The sequence below is a fragment of the Daphnia carinata genome, chromosome 4 (genome assembly GCF_022539665.2).
Source record: "Daphnia carinata strain CSIRO-1 chromosome 4, CSIRO_AGI_Dcar_HiC_V3, whole genome shotgun sequence".
NCBI classification, from domain to species: Eukaryota; Metazoa; Arthropoda; class Branchiopoda; order Diplostraca; family Daphniidae; genus Daphnia; species Daphnia carinata.
Genome location: NC_081334.1, coordinates 4,892,152 through 4,913,008, shown reverse-complemented (window position 1 = coordinate 4,913,008; position 20,857 = coordinate 4,892,152). Strand labels below are relative to the sequence as shown.

Sequence of the window (20,857 nt, the reverse complement as noted above, 5' to 3'; positions counted from 1 at the left end):
AAAAAAAAAAAAAAAAAAAAGCCATCCATCCATTAACCTATTGAACGTGCATTCTTAAAGGATCTCCGGCGTACGGATTCAGTGCGATGGTATGTAGGCATAGCCACGAGAAACAGAGGAGTACTAATTCCACATTAGCCTCCTGTCTTTGATTAAAATATGGGAAATGATAAAATATGGCCAAGGGCTTGGAACATGTTTTGACGGTAAGTATGTTGAAAATGGATTTTTCTCATTAGATCAAAGTACATTGAGTAAGTCCAGATGGAAACGTAGCATTTGTGTAAGCTGGTAAATGCTAATCTCTCTCCTGTGTATTCAGATGCCGAGCACAGAGAAAACCCTGAGCTGACGTGTGCATTGACCAGGTTTCAGCAATGCCGTTGGCCAGGCTTTATACAACATTCGTCTAGCCCAGGAAGATGTTTATCTCTTCCAAAAGCAAAGTTTTTCAACAACAAGAACAATAAAAACATCTCAGATAAAATGTACTATATCGACACATGAAGAGTTCAACTGAAGGTTAGACAAGTGCAGTAAACAGCACACGCTGCAAAACGCACGCCTTTGTTGCGACTACGACATAATGGCCAATTCTATTTTGGGTTTAATACGTATTTAAATCGTAATGACGGATTAAGAAAAAATTGTGAACTCGAAATCCATTTGTTTGGTTTATGCATTGACTCTGATTTGTTTATGAGAAATAACTTTTCACCTTCTAAAAACATGGCAACAGTGCCAAGTGACTAATTGCTCAACAATTAAAACAAGTGGCAAATAGCCGGGAAACCTTCTTTGTCTGCCATTGCGAAAGCACACTTCATTTTGTTCTTGTCCTGCCGTTGTTGGAGAGTGTCGTAAATTCAGTGATGGCAAGGTAATTCCACAATTTTTCACATTTATTTAGTGTTCTTTTGCTTTTTTTATTCACTGGCAAGGTTTTAACGTTTATCATTGTACTTTTTAAGACTTGCCATTAAAGTTTAATTAAAAAACTAAGATAAAGCTGCAAAATTGGTATGAAAATTAAATCGAGCAACACTACTTTGGGCGCCAACGTGATTATAGTGTGTTAGCAGAACGTTGAATTTGCATTTTTTTTTTTTTATCGACTGCAAACCAAAATCAGGAACAATAGGTGATCAGTTTGCTCAGTTTGAAGTAGGATGTTCGAAGAATCTGCCAGCATGTAGCTCGTCGAGTCCCAAACATGGCGGCTGGAGACACGTTTTCAGTTGATTGATCCAGTGGGTTTTTTTTTGTCGATCCCTAAAGCTCGAGAATTTGTTGTAGGGTTTGAAAAGAAAGAATCAGTGCACTTCCATTAGGGTAATCGCTTGGCACGAACGTGTCACGACTACGGATCATTACCTGATCTTGCCATTTTTACACTGTGTGTTTAACCTTGATTGAACTGGAATCACACGTTGATTACAAAAATTGTCTTGGTATTTTGTAGACTTTTGCGTTAGACACGTTCAGTCCCTTTGAATCTGTTAACGGCTGAGGGATCATTAGAATTATTTGTTTCACGCTCGATTTATTCTTTGCTTTTTTTTTATTCCTTGTTGCTGCTGTAAGACATTTTTTCTCTCCATTTGCTCTTTCTGCATTCTCTCTGAGAAAATGAATCCTTTCACATCTTCATCTTTAGTAGACGTCAGGAAATTGGAAAAAAGGAAAGAATTGTCTTTTTTTTTTTTTTTTTTTTTTGAGGGAAATCAATAAATGATCACGAGGCGGGGAAAAAGATGATGCGAACGATGAGGCTTCTTTTAATTCTTGTCGTCCAATTTCTCAGCGTGTTGAATATTCTAAATCTTCCATACATTTTTCTTTTTGCTTATTCTTTTGATATCTTTTGAATGTTGAAACAGGAAAAGGGCTGAAGACGTAAAAAGGCTGCATCCTGGCTGTGTGCGTGAATAGGATACAAAAAGATAACAATAGCTTCGTTCGTCATCCCACCCCCCTCGTCTGGAAATGAAGTATCCGACGACGCGTTGCAGATGGCGCCCATTCGCGATTGAAAACTTGAAGAAAAAAAAGGTAGGAAATCTATCACGTTTTTTTAAGGCAAAAATGATGGGCACGTTTTCTCTTAAGTCAACGTAGACATTGTTGTCCTGGTGATGCTTCTCACGCGTTTAATTTTAAAGGGATGAATGGGAAACAAATTATTGGAAGTAATTCATCTTTTCGGTTACTGGGTTTCGATAAAGCGTTTTTGATCGTAAGGTATACTCAGTTTCATTTGTTGTTGTTTTTGCCTTTGAAATGTTATTGGAAGGTTTCTCGGCAATCGTTGGCCGAGAAGCAATAACATGCTGCTAGTAGACTTTTGACTCCTTCTCGCCCTTTCGAATTGGATTCAATAAGTGGGTCTCTGTGTATCTTTGTACTTGTCTCTGCTGAATTGGCAAGTGTTCCCCGCCCTGTTTTAAGGCACATGTGACTACTCGATTGGCTTGTTTTTACTCTGGACCAGATTCTTCGCGACCGAAAAGCGCTGGGGCGGAACAGCCAACGCCGATCGATTGATGCCAAACTGAATTTAAGGGCGAAACTAATGTATTTTTCCTTTTTATTATTTTTTTTTCGCCGCGTTGGAACGCATGCATCTTGAGGGGCCAGCACTATGATGACCACGCATTTCGTCTAAGGCTTCCAACGTGAGTTGTCATGGACAAAGGCATTTGAAATGTTATCAGTCAATCCGTCAAGTTTCGTATGTTGCGGGCAAAAGAATTGACAAGATGGGGGGGGGGAATATTTTGAATAAAGCCAAGGAGTCGTGTGAATCAAGGGGAATAGTTGGTCCATCTATAACCGTATGTCAAAGCATCGCATTTCAATTAGATTGCTTTGGCGGTAGTGGTGCATTTAAAACATTTCTGACGGTTAGCTGAACGCTCTGCTCCCGTTCGATCGATGCATGCGAAAAGGTCCCATTTCTTTTTAAATTCTAGGGTCGCAGCTTGTGTCGATGCAAACTTTGGGTTAAGGTTACTCAATTCATTATTCATTCTGTGTATGCATCGCATTATACGCTGCTGGATCTTGCAAGCAGAGGATCCCCTTTCCTCTAGAAGCTGCCGATGACTAGTGCCCTCGCCCGACACATTTTCCATTTTGTTTTTTTACGCGCTTTTCTAGTTTATTTTTCTATTTTGTTGACAGCTCTTAGACTCTCTCTCGAGTGCTTGTGTTTGTCTCAGTTGTATTACCAGTCGCGATATGGCACGAAAAAGAAAAACAAAGGAGAGAGAGGGAGGCTTATGTCGCCTCTTTATGTCTTTGCGAAGCGTTAAAGAAAAACAGCTTGCTTTAAGTACAGCAACACTATCTTTTAGAGTTTCTATACAGAGTGCATTTTGCCTTGCCTTGACGTAGTCCACCCCATACAAGCAGCATCACGCTGTGCTCACCATAGATACAACCTTGTAATCCTATTGTGCAAACAGATATGATTGCATATTGTACGTCTATAGGGCCGATTTGCGTTTTTCGTCTTTGATTGTCGCCTACGCTATTCGTATAGGTAATGTCCACTTAATGTAATATCCTTTGTCTCTTTCGTATGCTTCGTTGCTGTTTTCATATCGCTGCTGGGCAACCGGGAATAAGCCTCCGTGTGTAATATAATCAGCAGATCTGTAGCAGGACCGGAAGCGAAGAAGATGGAGCAAGACGAACGCAGTTGGAAAATGTAGCAATTTTTTTTTGTTCTTATTTTTCTTTTTTTTAATGGGGCAAACAGATCGGCTAACAGTCGAGTCTATTTTGCTGTGGCTCCTGCCATTGGCGACCTTATTGAATCAGTTATAAATATAAGCTTTGGTGCTGCCATGGTCGTCGTGGCTTCGCGTGCTGATGCACGATTAATAGGGCACCTTATTATGGAACATCATTGCCAGCGCCTGCTGCTTTACTGTAATAGATAGTTCAGCAATATGCGTTACACACAAAGTAGGGCCACGCAGTAAAAAAGAATTGTCTTGTGTTCGGAGATCGATAGTGATAATGTCGAACGGATAGCACAAGCCTGTCAAGTGTAAATGCATGCGTAGCTCTCGATATGGTTTCTTCTTGCCCTTTTTCTCTATTGAAAAACGAAAATATAAAAAGCGATGTGTATTAGCTAATGAGAAAAATGCAAATGATTCCATGTAGCAATGCGTCCCCGAAACGTTCATGATTGATGTTGACTTTGACTCACAGTCGTCGTGAACTTGGCTCCTAGTTATTGGGGTACTCTCAAAATTGTTTACTTGCTGCTTTCGCGTTCACTACAATTTAAATGCCATCATTTTGAATGAGATTTGCGAATCAGATTAATTATTTACGGCATTAGTGAAATCGAAAAAAAAAAAACAAGTATGAACTGGCTTTTGTTTTATTTTCAGGCCTTATCCTTAATCGAAGTGAAACGGTGTCGGTGTAATGTCAAAAATGACGCTGTCGAAGGGGAACATTTGCCGTTGGCAATTGCCTGGACAGAGTGATGGAAAATTGGAAAGAAGGAAGAAGCGCGTCAAGAGCCGTGGCTGGTGTTGTAGGAGTAGCGTCATGCGCGCCAAATGCACTCGCTAGAGCTCGTTGTGGAACGGGAGCGACGTGCACCAGCAGACAAGGAGCGAGTGAGAGAGAGAGAGAGAATTGGGTGTAGGTGGCGAATGCAGTCGGCAGTCTTCTGGTCCCCTCCAGTCCCGCACCAGCTCGACCTGCGTTCGATACGAGCATCTAAAAAGCTTCGACCATCATCCCTTCGCTTCGCCATAGAAAACCGGAGGGAGTAAAGGCAATTGGCGGCCGTTAGCTCTAGACTCCTTACAACCATCAATAACTCAATTAGGTTTATTTCAATTTTTATCATTATTTATCATTTTAAAAACTTTTTTTTTTTTTTTTTTATCAAGGTGCATTTGTATACTTCTTGTTAGTTTGTTGTATGGTAAATTTCGAATCCCGACTGGTTGCAGAAAAAAAAAAAAAGAATTGTTCAAGGGGACGACAAGCCAAGGGAAGAAAAGCCGCCGGGAGAAGCGGACTAGTCTCATCATTTTTGAAGAATTATTTGGTAAGTTGTTTGTATGCAGACAAGAATGGAATTTTCATTGTTTGCCATGCTGAGGATATATATATATATTTATTTATTTTTTAAAAAATGCCTTTCATAGTTAGAGGCTATAGACGTCAACTGACATGGCCGAAGGATTCATTTGCTCGCGATTTCGTCGGCCAACCGAATCATGTCCTGTTGTCGAGCAACAACAACAGCCGGGGACGACGCGATGTGGTCAACAAACACCAAACAATCGGCAACCGTCGCAAGATTACGAACTGTCTCGTCCACAGGAGACTGGATCAGAAAAAAGGACTCTCAACATCCGGCTGCTCAGTGAAGCCATCAGCTCCCTCGTCCTCTTACCGGTAAGATAACTTTTAACAATTCGCCTTCTTCCTTTTTTCTTTTTCGTTTTCTTTCTTCGTGTCTAGTCTTTGTCGAGTGTCAAAGTGAGTACGTACGAGGAGCAAAATGGGAAGCCCGCGACGTATCGCTTCTTTTAAATGATGTGGTCGATGACTGTGAGGGTTTTTGATAACCAGCAATCGATAGCAGCTTCATCATCATCATCTTTGCTCGGGTTTGGTTTGTTCGGCTTGGAGAGATTGACAAATAGAAGGGAAAAATCAGCTCGATGTCGCGCGAGTCCCAGTCGGGACCCTCCTTTTTTTTTTTTTTTTTTCTTTTTTAAAGAAACGATACCGTTTTTTTTTTTTTTTATCACGATGATGATGATGGCAACTCTTATTTTCCGCTTGGTCGAAGGAATCTATTTGAGTTGTACAAGTAGTAATAGTTGTAAGAGTAGTAGCAACGGTGACAGCAGGGACCAGCAATCTGGTATAGCGGGATGCCACACGCACATGCTTCTCTAGCAAGTTAATGAGCTGCACTCTTTACACTTGCGCTCACTCAACCGCCTGTTCTTGTCATCGCCATTTCGATAACGACTAGCAAATCGTACCAATAACGGCCAATGATCATCTCTCAATTTCAGCAGTTTTTTTTTGGCCACGTCTAGTCTTGAATTTAAATGCATTTCGCGAGGTCATTGGTTACAGCGGAGTGTACGTCAATTGCTACGTGGTTAGTGAGCGAAAGCTGAGAGCGGTTTACAATCTGCGTTTCTTTTGATTTTTTGTTGCTGTTGTTGTTGTTGTTTCGCACGACACGCTCTGCGTCAAGTAGAAAAAACTTCCACGCACTCCCGACAGAAAATCAAGAAGAAGACAAAAAAAAAAAAAAAAAAAAAGGGTCTGCGTTTTCGTGCGGGATCGAACCAGATTGCATTGGCTATGTCTTGTCTACATGCACGTAACGTCTAACCTAACGTTGGCTATGTGTTTGTGGGTGCGTGATCAAAAAAGCAGATCATGGAGATACGTTTGATAATAACGTCTAAAAAGTCCAACTTTATTTGTTTGTTTCTTTCGTTTTTGTTGTTCAAGTTTCATTACTTTTTTATGGTTTTTTTCTGCTTGGCTCTTGTAGTTGTCTATTTTTTTTTTTTTTTTTCTTCACTTTACCCTTTTGATCTATGCTTTTTTTTTGTGTGTGTCTCGTTTCTCTTGGGTCACGCATTTGGGTACAAAACAAAGTTAGGAGCATTTGATTTTTTTTTTTTTTTTTTCAAGTTTATTTTCCCTTGTTCTAGAAATTTGATATTGATTGGTTGCTACACCTGGTATGGGGCTGCCTCTAACCTCCCCCACTACGTCACGTTCTTCCTTCTTTTGGTTTATGAATATCCTGGCGGTGAGGGGATCATTTTTTTTTTTTTTTCTTCGTTCAATTTGGACGTTTAGAATATAAGGATCTCTCCTTTCATTTTCGTTTGTTAAGCGGACGAGAAATTTAAAAAGCCAAGATTTAGTCGTCTGAATAGACACATATTAATACGATCAATATGGATGTATTCATCGTGAATCTTATCATAAGCCTGAACTAAAAAAAAAAATGAGTTTTTGGGTGCGTAGAGGTTGAACCGCAAACAGCGAGGGGTAGCAAACAACGTCGCGTCCGGTATCGGTAGAAATGCGTCTAGAGAGGAGGAGGTTGCGTTGCGCAAATCTGATGCCGATCAAAGACCATGTGTGCCTTTTCAAGATATCGTTTTTCTTTTTCTTGCCCTTTTATCTTGTCTCGTTACACTTGGTTCGTAACGGGCGGTGCAAACGATTAGGAACGAGAGGAAATGATGCTCGATCAAAGGCAATTGTGAAAGTGTTGTTCGTTTGGCGAACGATTTGCACCTAGAAAGAACCGACGTGAGATCGTTGATGTCTACCAACAGCAACAGCAGCCAATGGAGAGTGAGACGAGTTGTACGACGTTAGAAGCGAGAAAGGGGAGATGGGAAATATATATAGTGGGTGTCGTTTTAATTAATCGCCAACATGACGCATTGATGCATTCTTTGGTGCTCGGTGTCTCTCGATTCGTGCGTTGCCCGTCTCGCAATCAAACGAAATTCCTTTCCTTCATGCAAAGCGAAGCCAGCAGTGGCCCGACTCGTGAAGGATATCAACGGGGCGATTCTTATTTCCGGTTGTTTCGGCACATGACAACGCAGACGATTGCTTTTCACTCGTTTAAATGTTGCATGCTAACAATATGCTGGCGCTGCCGGACATGGAATGAAAGTTGGTTCATTATATGTTCGTAACAAGAGAGGATGCAGCTTCGATGTACTTCCTCATTTTCCGTTTTATTGCGCAAGTGTCGCGCGTCTTTCAACTTGTCTTCAATCTCTGCGCGTTTTGCCGGCCAAAAGTTTGTAGTAGTTCACAATAACTTTTCTCAGATGCCAGCTGCCCCTTTTTATATCTCGTTCTTTTTCCATCTTCCAAAAAAGAAAAAGTGTTTATTGCACAATTTCTAGTGCTAGGAGCGTCGTATTTTTTTGGCAGAATGTTCGTTGCCCAAAGAAGATGGGGAGAGAGAGAGAGAGAGAGAGAGAGAGAGAGAATCTAGCGACAATCATTGGCAGCGACAACACTTTGAGGATCGCTAGCGGCCCCACTGGGAGGCCGTTAAGGAAATAGAATTTGCCTAAACGCGGAATGAGACCTGCTGGTTGCACGTACGTTTTCTCTGTTAGGGGCGTGCTGGTGGTGGGTGGTAGCAATCTCCTTTAAAGTGGTCGGATTGAATTTATTTATTTATTTATTTATTCCCCAACAAGGGAGGGAGGGGGGGGGGATTTTTTTGTTTAAATTCTTCATCCAGGCTGGCATTTTTTTTTTTTTTTTGTAAATATTTAAATTTCATTTTGCCATCGTTCTGTAAACCGCTAATGGGCATAGCAATCTCTAACCTCTCAATTTAACGAAAAAGCCAATGCAATCAGGTGAAATGGGGTATGAAGTCAATCTCTCACCGTGATGGCGCTACAGGGGGTAGGGGGTTGTTGCAATAATGTGATGCTCTGCATCCCAAGTGAAGACGTTGATGGATGGGATTAGTATGGCCAAAAATAAGACTCACTCTTGCGTCGTCTCATTTTCCACGGAGCTGAATAGTGATCCTCGTTCTATACACACAGACACACACACACACACTTTCAATCAACATTAAAAAGCAAAAGGGGGAACATGGATCCGCTTTGCCGAATGGAATTAAGAAGATTCGGATGAAAAATAGAAAAAGGGGGATGCCTCTTTTCTAGCCCCAACGGCGCAAGCACATTGATGTGGCGGAATGGAACGCCACTCGCGAAAGAAGATGCGTCGTGTGTTGTAGCCGTGAAACGAGCAAAGGAATGGTCAGAGAAGAGGAAAAGCTCGTTTCTTGTTATTGTTTTTTGATGAGATTTCATATTTTCTGGCGAAGATGAGACGATGGCGATGGTTAGCGGCCAGAGTGGTTTGGGACGGCAGGGTCGGTTTATTGGTGTACTTTGAGACTGGATATTTGCTCTCCTTTGAGACTCGTCTCATCGCCCTCTGTTTCACCTCGTACACGCACCAACTGTACGGCGTAACGCCGCCGTGAAATCCCGAGGCGAGTTACGAGTCGTCTAGTCACAAAGCCACCGCCAGCCGATTCTTTGACTCGCATCCGATTAGTTGACGTTGCTCTGCTTTGCTACTACACCGCCAGCATCCCATCTTCTGCGTTTATACATATATATATATATATATATATATATATATATATATATATTATATTTTGCTTTATATAAATGTATAAATGTATAGCGCTGATCCACTAATACTTTGAGACGATGAAAGCAGGAAGGCAAAAGAAAAAGAGCTGCTAGACGCGGAGCTGATAGAAACGAGACAAAGCTAGTCGTAGAGCCGCCTTCTTTTGTCGTGAATCATTGATTTTTATTACAAGATCATCTTCTTTTCGGGCCCTGCCTGCCGTGTCATTTATTTATGCTAGTAGATGATGTAGCTCTCAATGCCGTTGATGGTCGTCGGTCGTTCCACGTTTTGCCCTCGGTCGTAGTCTGTTGCCTGCTTTCAGCGTCTTGCCCTTTCCTCCTTCCTTCTTCGGCCATGCATTTTCTGCGCCATCTCTGCAGGATTATGTATTCATTTTCTCCTCTTACTCTTTCGGTGCTGTGACGCTTTTTGATTGCATCCGATTGATTCTGATTTCTAACCGTTTGATGGACTGTAACAGGAAAATTGTCTGCGACGGGCCGTCCATCAGTGGGATCGGCTGAATCCTCACCACGACGATGGCAGCGGCAACGAAAGCAGCGCCACGGCTGGACAAATCCACTTTGACGATGCCAGGTAAATAGCCCATCATGACTGCAAAATATGACTCTCCCGTAAAACGAAAAAAAAAAAAAAACAAAAAGGGTACCAAGTGAATAATGTTTGATTGAACTTGGGATGAAATGCGGTGGCGGACATAAACGTAGCACCGATTTACTGGCAAAAACGACCAATGTTCTTGACCAATAAAAGAGGCCAGGCAAATGGATTGTCTACGTGGAGGTCGTAAAGACAAGCCCCACGGAGCGCAGCGCTACGTCTTTAGTGATTTCGTTGGTCCATCAGATCTTTTTATGTGACTCAGCAAATGTTCTATGTCATCCTCATTCGAATGAACCATTGCGCAAAGACATGTGTGCACGTAATAGAAGATGGTCTTTACACATTCCTTTTTCTTTTTGTGTGTGTGTGTGTGTGTATGTGCGTGATTAGGTTGGCGGCCGAGATGACGGACAAGTCGATCGCTGAACCAGATTCGCTCTTCCTGCACAGCTGCTGGAATGCCACCAATCATTTGCCAGGTCAGTTGTTATTCCGCCATTCTCTGCCTTACTCTTTCTGCACGCGACTCGACTGTGCCGTCTCATCTCACCCGACGCGTCATCAAAATGCAAATGAACATCCTACTTCATACGATTCCGATCGCAATGGCAGCACTCGTCATCGCCATTAACCCAGAGTGTGTCGAGGACGGATTCATTTTGAATGCGATTGTGTGAATCTTGTATTCAACAGCAGGAGGGAGAAGCATCGAGTGGGTTGGTCACCGCGCACGCCGTGCTTTTACCCATCGCCGCAATTGTCGAGGAGAAGGGACGGGTGCAAAAGAAAGGAAGAGACACGAGACAACAAGAAATGGCCAACCCAACCGCTAAATGATCGTGACACGCTCAGCCAAAGTCCTTTTGTCGTGAGGTCTCGCGTTTTTTGGGTGGGCTAGAAAATCTGGCATTTTTTTTTTTTCGTAGAGGCGCATCGATCGATCACGACGAGATAAAAAAAAAAAAAAAAAAAGCGGGCGAGATCGATGTGCCCTTGTCTTTGGGGGTAGAAGAAGAAGAAGAAGAAAACAAGGAGGGAATTGAGATTAACAACAATGTGAGAAAGGGAAATGGAAACGTCTTTGAAAGCGAAATTTGCTTGTTTTTGTTTTGTTTTGTTTTGTTGTTTTTTTCCGATCCTTTTTCCCCGTTCATTCCCACATTTTCTTTTTTCCCCGTTGGTTTGAATCCATAGGCGGACGGATTTTGGGGTCTGTCTTGTATCACGTGCTGGGATGAATGTACGTGAGCGCACACTAAATAGTAGTCGGATGTCGAAGGTGTTTTCGAAATGTGTTTATTGTCATAGACGACGATAGGCAACATTTGCCCTATTGAATTCATCGAAAAAGATTTTTCTTCGACCTTAGCCCGTTGGTTGCGATCGAAAACGAAGCCGTCAGCTATTCTGCTATTTATTCTTACTTCCTGTTTTTAGCGCCTGGGTCGTCCTCTTTTTCGGAAGAGGGGGAGAGGGGTGAGGGGTGATGGGTTCTTCTTTCCCCGTTCGAATCTCTAGTGGGGCTTTGATTCATTTTCTATTTTCACGTCGCTTTCTAAAGTGGCGGTTGCTTTGCTTTCCCCATTTCCCTGTGTCAACACGATATGATCATGATCATTATTATTATTATTATTATTATTATTATTATTATGACGAGTGATGTTTGTTTGTTTGTTTTTTTTTTTTTTTTTTTTTCCTTATTTCTTTTTTTGTGCCTGCACGTGTGGCTCGTAGAAATTGAGCGGAGGCAGTTTTTGGAGCGTATGGGTGAAGCCTTCCTTTTGGCCGTGCTGGAAGAGTACTGTGGCGCCCTGCAGTCCCTGGGCAGCGACCTTTTTGGCTTCCTGCAGAATTTGGGCAGCGTTTACCAAGAGATGAAGACGACGACTAGCAACCGAACGAATCACAGCAACGACGAAGGCAACATCATCATCTCCAACCACTACGACATTTCCTTCAGTTGCGTCCCGGAGCAAGGCCGACTGACGCTGCACTTTCGCACGGCCGTGGCCGCTTGCGGTTACCTCTGGGCCGGGATTCTCAAAGTACACACACACACACACACACGTCACGGAACCTAAACAACTGTAATCTAGCGTTAATGATGAAACCGTAATCCTCGCGCTCCCACTTTTCGCATGGCTCCTCCTATTGGTTGGCCTTGCTGCTTCCGTTGGCCTTGATTAGATTTCCTCATGTCGGCCATTAGCGGCCAATTTATGGTTCCTTTTCCTCTTGTCCCGTGTATTTATTTATCTCCCCTTTTTGAATGCGAGGCTCCTGTTGTTACAATCGCGATAACATGGATGCGGAAGGAAAGCCAAATTGGGCCGCTCTTTTTTTTCTTCTTCTTCTTCTTCTTCATCATTTCCCCTATTTTCAAATAGTCTTTTGTACTTTTCATTGTGGCAGGGTATCGCGACGCACTTGTTTCACGTCGGCGTCACCATCCGCGTCACCATTTACGAACTCAAATCAAAGTCGGCTCTTCGCTACCATTTCTGTTTCTCGATGCCGATCGTCGACGAAGACGAGGCGTTGGCCAGTTCGGCCGCCATCGCCGAAGATGAAGAGCAACTTCTCCTCTCCAAGACGCGATCGTTGGTTTGTTTTGACGACCCGTCCGCCATGGCCTCGTCGGTGACGGACGACCAGCCGACCCGCACCTTCCAACGGGCTCCTCACTTGGCGGACATGAAGCAACGCGATTCGTTGAATCTGCGCTCGTTTGAGTCGACGACGACGTCCGTCTCGACGTCGACGTGCATGAGCCAAAATTACATTGGGACGTCGACGTTCTGCAAGGCCTTCCCCTGGCACTTTATGGTGGATCGCAACATGCAGCTGGTCCAGCTAGGCGTCGGCTTCATGCGTCTCTTTGGCCCTGAAATGAAAAAGATGGGCCGACATTTGGCCACTTATTTCCAGTTGAAGAAACCGACGGTCGAGCCCAACTTTGACAAGATCCTTAAAAAGGCCAACAGCCCGTTTGTGCTGGCCGTCTGCCACGTGACAAAAGACAGCCGCAAAACCAAACTTGAGGTGAGCAAAGATGAATTGAAACGTTGAGGCGACGTGTAAGAATAGTCTAGCAGCGCGTAAGCCAGTCTCTTTCAATATCATGGCAATTGGGTTGCCACGGGGCCAAGTAGAAGATGACGTAGAACGTAATTGATTTGCTACTCATCTTGGCTGATTAACCAATCGTTTACATCTTTAGCCTAAGGGAAAAAAATACGGCTCTTAATATCTTTTTTTATTTTTTTTTTTTTTTTTTTTTTTAATATTATTTTTGCCTACAACATGATAGAAGAAAAAGAGATTGGCATTTTGTTGATTAACTTTGTAGCCTAAAGGTCACAAGAAGGAAGCCGTGTTGATTTTGTATGCACGTATGAACAGCCAATAATGCAAAGGAGGGTTTGATGGCCTAGGGTAGGATGATGTTGTTTATCCAAGTTGTGCTAATAATGCGTGATAATCAAGTTGACTTGCTTGACGTGCTTGCCTGTGGCTTTGGAATGTCAGGCAGTGTGAGAAGACGAATCATTAAACAAGTGGATGATTGACAGGGTCTCGAGTTCAAAGGACAAATGCTTTATTGTCACGAGTCGGATTGTCTCCTATTTCTGGCATCGCCACTGGTCGACGGCCTGGAGGCTCTGACGAGTCGAGGTCTCTTCATTTCGGACATTCCCATCCACGACGCCACCAGAGATATCGTCCTCGTCGGAGAGCAAGCGCGCGCCCAGGTTCGTTCCTTCCCGTTTTCTTCCATTTCCTATTTCATTTTTTCTTTCTTTCTTCTCCATTCTTCCTACGTCCCATTCTTAAACACGGGATTGCGTCGACTTTCAATCCTCGCTGTAGTGAAACGCATCGTACTCTATTTTTCCTTGTGCCGTTCCTGTGCAAACGAGTTCTTGTTTAGAGAGCAAAGAATTGTGGGTCTCTTCACAAAACATATCGAAGAATTCCTTTTTCGAGAATGACATAGACGAGCGCCTAAATCTAGTTACGGTATTGGTAAAACGGGGTGGTGGGGGGTGGTGGCAGTATGCTGATTCGTGAGTGAAGCTTATCGGTTCAATCATCCGGTGGACGCTTTGGTCAAAGGAAACGGCGGAAAGGCGATAGGCACGAAGCAGACATAGTCCCGATGGCTTTGGCTGATATTTTCCGTCGAGTTGCATCATCAATAACGACTGCGTAATCATCGGGGATACATTAACGCTACACGCGGCAACGCTCGTCGTCGCAGATCGGCTGCGGTGGAAGAAATTCTTTGATAAATTGCTGATGCGCAAGCGTCATCTATAAACCACGACGAGAGGCTTGTTTATGGCGGACGCGTGGCATAACCACATGTTTATTACCCTAAATATGTATTTGCCCGATGAAAAGGCTCGCTTAGCTCTCACTCGTTTTGTTCTTTGTTTTTTTTTTTTGTTTTTAGTACATGGCCAGTATTGATGGTTTTGGTCTTTATTTCTACCGCAGCGGGTTGCTCTTTTTTCTTATGGAGGTAAACCATCTAACAATTTTTGTGTTACGATTTGGCCGTTCGTAGTGGATCATCCGCCTTCTCGCGTCATCAAAAAAAAAAAAAAACAAACAAAAAAAAACAAAGACCGGAAGAGATTGTAGCGCCCCAATGTTTTCATCCAAATGTAACCGAAAAGATCCGTCTGAGCGTCCGCTCGTCTTCAGAGTACGCTAACGGACAGCTCACTGACCATGAGGCTGCATTTTCTGATGAACGAAACTCGAGTTGAACTGATTCCCAACAGAGCCTCATTGCGCATTCCGTCCGCTTTAAAGCGCCGTGCCGAGTTGGATCGCCATCTACCTACTCTCCGCTTAGGTTTTACAGGGCCAATACCATTACGTAGCAAACCATACACCATGTCATTAGAAATATCATGCTAATCCTTGTTTTCAAATTTTGACTATCCACATGTTATTTCGTTTGTTTTTCTCTTTAAAGGACGGACTGAAACGTCGGTTGGACAAGTTGAAAAAGAACATTGAAGAAGCCACTGCGGCCGTTGAACAGGAGCGCGAGAAGAACGTCTCCCTTCTCCATCTCATCTTCCCGCCCGATATCGCCAAGAGGCTTTGGTTGGGTAAGTTATCATTTCTGTATGCATGGCAAAGCGGCCCATCAACGTCCCCCCCCCCCATCTTTTTATAGCTCAGTGACTATGCAGATGGCAGCCAGTTAGTTCCAATGGTTGATTCAAAAGATGTGATAAACCGGAAAAGGTTTTGATCAAACGCAAAGGCAATTCGAAAAGTTTCATTCATCCTAACAAATCCATCAAGATTTGAGTTGATTAGATTTGTGCGGATGCGTGCGCAGACGTTTTTTTCGTCCGTTTCGATCAATGTTGTGAGGGGAAAAAAAAAAAAAAAGTTGACCGCCTAAATTCACAACTTCCACCCTTCTTTTTCGCCCACTTTTTTCGTCTGTAAATAATTAAACTAGACCAAAATCGATTTTAGGGCTCCTTTTTTTATACCTCTCTTCAGCCAATCGTGAACGATTTACTTTCTCGTTTGAATTCATGCACGAAGAATCAAAAGGTTTTTTTTTTTTTCTTCTTCTTCTTCTTCTTCTTCTTCTTCTCCTCCTCCTCCTCCTCCTCCTCTTACCAACATTGGACCAACTGTGGTTGCCCGAGATTAAAAAAGGAAGTAAGGATCCACCTACAAGATGATTTTTAGACAAATGACGGCTCACTTCTTCTTTCAACCTCATCCATGTCTGAATGCGTAGTATTTTCTCATTTTTTGGTTACCGACAAATTCTCGTGGAGAATTCCGGATCTTAACATACTTTGCTATTTGAAGTTGAACAAGCCACCGATCAAAGGTTCCCAATTTTTTAATGAACGATTCCCCACTCGGTTTTCTTCCATTTCCTTTTTAAAATCTCAAACTTTGAAAACGTGTGAGGGATATTGGCTTCGCGAGGACAATGATCACTTGGCCCTCTGCTGTGTCGATGCACAAGTAAAAATAAAAAAAATAAAAATACGACCGTTTCTGATGTGAGAACGGGATTAGGCAATCGATTGGAATAGCAGTTTAGGTCATCCTTGCTAAGAAAAGGAGGGCAACTAAGTTAGACGTACGACTCGTCTGTTGTTGATAACCAAGAAGATGCGTTCTCTAACGTTTTCACTTCCTTTTGCGATGCGAAGAGGAACGAAAGTAGAGATGTAGCTCGGGTCGTCGCATTACTTTTACTTGATGAGAACTGGGCTTTACTTGGCTGGATACAGTCAGCCATTGTAGTGCTCCTTTGTGTGCCGACGTGTGCGTGCCTTGTCCGTAGACGAACAGCGGGGGCAAGACACGAGGACGAAAAAGAACTGGAGGAAGACGGGCGAGTTTGCGATGAGCAAGTGGAAAAGGGATCACGTATCTGAATCGAAAGGATTGGTCGACCGGTCGCTGGTCCCTGTCGATGACGATACGACATGCCATCCACTTAGCTGGAGGACGATGCTCTTAGCGGGCAGGAAAGGGAGAAGGCTATACGTCGCAAGCAAGCACTTGGTCCTTCTATATTCCTATGCTCTGATATTGCCAGCCGCTTGGCGTTCCATCCAACAAGGACAATGCAGATAAACAGAGAGCCCGAAAAAGGGAATGGCTGCAAAGGATGTCGTTCGTTCCATGCTCCGAAATGAAAAGAGGAAATGCGACGAGAAATGGTGAGGGAAGAATAGGAGACGGCGCATTATTGACGCTTATCTTTTCTAGTACGGTTCATGTTGATTTGTTAACGCAAACCAATGGCTAACGTTCGTCGTTCATACGAGTCGTTATTCTCCATTTTTGTTTTTGTTTTTTCCTATCTTTTTTCTTCATGTGTTCTCCTTTGATATGTTTTTTTTTTTTTGTTTTGTTTTTTGGGGGGGGGGGGTTTCTTTTTGGCACCTCTCAAACGGATGCTGGTGTCTGGCTGGCTGGCGTGGGTCCCATCGTGGACAACGTTGTCACAGGCGAATCGATCGAAGCACAGAGCCACGATAATGTGACGATGCTTTTTAGCGACTTGGTCGGATTCACCGCCATTTGCGCCACTGCCACTCCAATGGAAATCATCAGCCTCCTCCAGTCGCTCTACACTCAATTCGACGTTCTCTGCGGCGATCTCGACATTTACAAGGTAACTGGCCCTCTGCTCCTGCTTTTCGTCCCTATGTCAAAGTGGGCTTGTTTTGTTTTCTTTTTTTTTTTTTTTTTTTGCACGATGCGTTTGATGAACCATCTCGTCATAGGTGGAGACTATAGGAGACGCTTACTGCGCCGCCGGCGGTCTGCATCGCGTCAGTTCCACTCACGCACAACAAATCGCTTGGATGGCACTTTGCATGCTGGAAGCTTGCCGTTTCCACCAGACTCACGACGGACAGCCCATTCAGGTGAGTGGCCATTGTTCAGTGCATTTTCGCCCTCTCCCTTCTTGGTCGCCTTAGACACACGGCCATGTGTCCCTGATCGGGTGGCTGTTGCCATTTATGTTTTTATCGATTGGCCAAATTAGTCGTGTATCGACTTTTTCTTTCACGAGATATACAGTATATATATATGCTGATGACAATGGCGAACGCAGCGAGCAACGACGAGAGAGAGAGAGAGAGAGAGAGACGCTTAACGAGGTTTGCCCTAAATCTGATTGAGTTTCTATTCTCTGAATTTCTTCGTTTGGCTGTATCGAATTGTCAAGATGCGCATCGGACTGCACACGGGAACAGTTTTGGCTGGCGTCGTCGGACGGAAGATGCCAAGGTAAACGTTGACTTTCTCATATCTTCGACTTTGCAATCGACTTAATTTTTGTTTCTGTCTTGTTCTTTGTTCGTTTCTTCCTCTACTTTGACATCACCCATTCAGGTATTGCCTCTTTGGCAACAACGTCACCCTGGCCAACAAGTTTGAATCGACTAGCGTCCCGTTCCGTACCAACATCAGTCCGTCTACATACCAGTGAGTCCTCCCTTCATGTTTATTCTTTTACATTTTTACAACGTCGCAACGTCTATCGGGTTTTTCTTTCCTTTTGCTTTTTTTTTTTTTTTTAAGTTCGAAATGAGATAACTGTAAGCTGCAGCGCTAAGGGAGGGAAGGGGGATGCCGTGCCGACTGTTTTTGAAGTAAAGTGGCACCTGGCGACGTTAATAAGGTGCTGCCCATCTAGCGGTAGAAATGAAACAAGGGCCGTCTGTGGGGGGGGGGGGGGTGGGTGTCTGTCGCATCGTGTCGTTTTTAGTGGACGAATTTATCCAACCATTTTCGATGAATTTCTGCTCGTATTCATTCCAATTAATTTTAAATTAAAGGGGAAATTAAAAAAAAAAAAAAAAACTGGTTCCATTGCCATCGCTCGTCGGGTTAGTGGCAGTTGTTCAATCACGCATTTCAAATTGGCTTTTCTTCTTGTTTCCGCTTTTGATTTGGATTCATCGCGCCGCGACCGGTCACGTCCGTCTCAGACTGATCAAAGAAACGCCCGTCTTTGAAACGGAAGCGAGGCCACGCGACTGTCTTCCCAAGAATTTCCCAGCCGATGTCGAAGGCACTTGCCACTTTCTCAACGGATACCGCCATCCGGATTATCAGCCGCCCAAGGATGTCGAGCAAGGAGAATCCCTCTTGCGGCAACACGTTCGTTTCGCCGTGAAACAGTTGCGAATCGGCTGCCCCAATGCTTTGTGAAACGATCCCATTCCAACAGCCACCATTTCATTCTTCTTCTGTTTGTTTTTTTTCTCGTGCTGCGTGTGTGTGTGTGTGTGTGTGTGTGTGTGTGTGTGTGTGTGTGTGAGTGTGTGTGTTTTTTTTACATTCCGTTGGCTCCAGTAAATCATCGCGAGGCCGTGGACAAATGGTTTTCAAACACGGCACACTTTGCCCCCCCCCCCCCCCCCCCCCCCCCCCCCCCAAAAAAAAAAAAAAAAAAAAATAATCATTTTTGTTCGGTGCAAAACACGTAGCGCGTTCGTCAGACCAAACGTCTCGGCAAGGGAATTGGAAACGCCATTGCTAACTCATTTTCGTTGTGGTCGCTTTTTGGTCCGGATGAAATTCGCCGTTACGATCGGTCATACGAAACGCGTCGTAGCCCGTCTCACGTATCGTAGCCCGTCTCACGTATCGACCTTACGATCCCTATGTATTCATGTGCGGTTGCGTGTTCGACAGACTGAAGAGGGAACTTGTTTGACGGCACACACGGTTCATCTCCGCAGTTGCAATTTCCCTCTTCGTGTCGTGTGCCAAAATGTAAGCGTCCATCCATCCATCCCTTCCCATTTTGCTTTGCATGGACAAACAAGAAACCAAAGTGGGAAATTCCATTCACCGACACCTCGCGAGCCATCCGAGCTGTCCGAGCTGTCCGTCAAACAAGGAGAGTAAGCATCGGGCGTGCGCTGGGGTTGCTGTTGATGCTAGTTGTTGTGTAGTTGGCACCTCCACCCGCTTTCGATATATTCCGTGCTGTACAGTCGTGTGTGAGAGAGAGTGAAAGAGTGAAAGAGTGAAAGAGCGAAAGAGCGAAAGAGCGAAAGAGAATGGGGTCGATTGAAGTGGAATAAACAATGTCTTGGCCGTCTACGCTATCCGCACGTACCGTTTGGCGCCCAACTGTTCGAAGCGGTCGTAAACCATTCGTGTTAATAATAATAATTGTAGTACAACTTTGTTTGTGTATTGGCACGGAAGGACGATGGCGCTAGTCCAAAGATAACATCTTTCAAACGACTTGAGGCGATTAAACTAGCATAGAAAGAACAACTGTGTAACAGGAATATCTAAAACGGGTATCTTAATACGGAAACCGAAGCGTTGATATGGCAGTTCAGTTATCTCTTTTTCTGTTTTGATCCACGAAAATAAAAAAGGGAGGGAGGGAGGCGGGTCACTTTCAGTGCGATAATTTATTATTGAAAAGAAACAATAATTTTCATTTGTCCTTTTGCGTCCTTTTGCGTCCTTTTGTTTGAACTAACGAAACCTCATTTTTTATGAGAAGTACGGCCAGGAAAATGTACTCGTGCCCAATAAATCCTGTTTGCAAAAGGTTATTGGGTATAAGATACTGGGTGATGTACTGATAAGATTACTTTAATGCGTCTCACATTCTGCTTTTTAATCTTTGACGTGGACGCAATTTTTCAATCTATTCTTCTTTCCTTCTCGATATTTCGCCTAGTGATTGACTCGTGCTCTCCGTTGGGAGAGAAAACAAATCTAATTGAACGCCATGTCTTTTGCAGTGACTCGTTTACTTTCACCATTTCGCATGCAATGTTTTCTCAGTTTTCGTTTTTCATTTGACTATTGCTTTCAGTGGTGAAAACGTTGCGTTTTCTTTAGTTCTACCAATCACTATCAGGAGGCTCGGCTTCGATATCCCACTGAAGTCGTCTCCCACCTACCGTTATCAATCACAATCCCTAACGGGCGACAACAACAACAACCGAAAAAAAAAAAAAAGAACTGAAAAATGAATATCTATTAGATATTTTGACGGGTTTACGTGGGGGGGGGGGGGTGGGGGGGCAGGTCAGGCTTAGTTTCAGTGGGTGGCGAGAAAGAAGCCAAAAAGGGGAAAGAAAAAAACGAAAAATGCACATATACATAACTGTGGGAGTCTAGACGTTGATAGTCCATACAGACAACAGCTGCAGGATTTGACGAACCATATTGTGCGTTCTCGTCTTTTCGCTCCGACGCGTCGTCCTACATCAATAACGTGTAGAACAGCAGCGTCGTGTTCCATTGTTTCCAATTGATTTCCTTTTCGCTCGAGTGTCCCCTTTTTGCGTTGCCTATCCGACTGTCGCTCGTGCGAATCGCACGTTCCTTAGTAAGTTGACATTGAAGAATTTGAGCCGCTGTGTTCCCAAAGTTACCAGTTATTTCCCGTTTCGGTTTTTGTTTGTTTTGGGGTTTTTTTTTTTTACGACCCGTAGAAAACAAGAGATTTGTCGTG

At 43.7% G+C, this 20,857-nt stretch overlaps 1 protein-coding gene across 1 annotated transcript; it reads left to right on the top strand.

The window, feature by feature from the left end:
- Positions 1–1,898: 1,898 nt before the first annotated feature.
- On the top strand, positions 1,899–18,719 carry LOC130687412 (head-specific guanylate cyclase-like). The gene is made up of 15 exons (XM_057510577.2): positions 1,899–2,052; positions 4,410–4,858; positions 4,923–5,083; positions 5,184–5,436; positions 9,704–9,819; positions 10,237–10,325; positions 11,581–11,891; positions 12,259–12,888; positions 13,419–13,598; positions 14,834–14,972; positions 16,860–17,026; positions 17,139–17,282; positions 17,588–17,649; positions 17,755–17,847; positions 18,354–18,719. The coding sequence occupies exons 4-15, from the start codon at positions 5,209–5,211 to the stop codon at positions 18,574–18,576; spliced, it is 2,382 nt and encodes a 793-aa protein (XP_057366560.2). The 5' UTR covers positions 1,899–2,052; positions 4,410–4,858; positions 4,923–5,083; positions 5,184–5,208; the 3' UTR covers positions 18,577–18,719.
- The last annotated feature ends 2,138 nt before the right edge of the window (positions 18,720–20,857 follow it).

Coding starts and splice junctions, on each gene's coding strand:
- LOC130687412 (XM_057510577.2), top strand. CDS start 5,209: ATGGCCGAAGGATTCATTTGCTCGCGATTTCGTCGGCCAACCGAATCA. Junction 12,889..13,418: donor GCCGCAAAACCAAACTTGAG/GTGAGCAAAGAT, acceptor GATGATTGACAG/GGTCTCGAGTTCAAAGGACA. Junction 17,650..17,754: donor GTCGGACGGAAGATGCCAAG/GTAAACGTTGAC, acceptor TCACCCATTCAG/GTATTGCCTCTTTGGCAACA.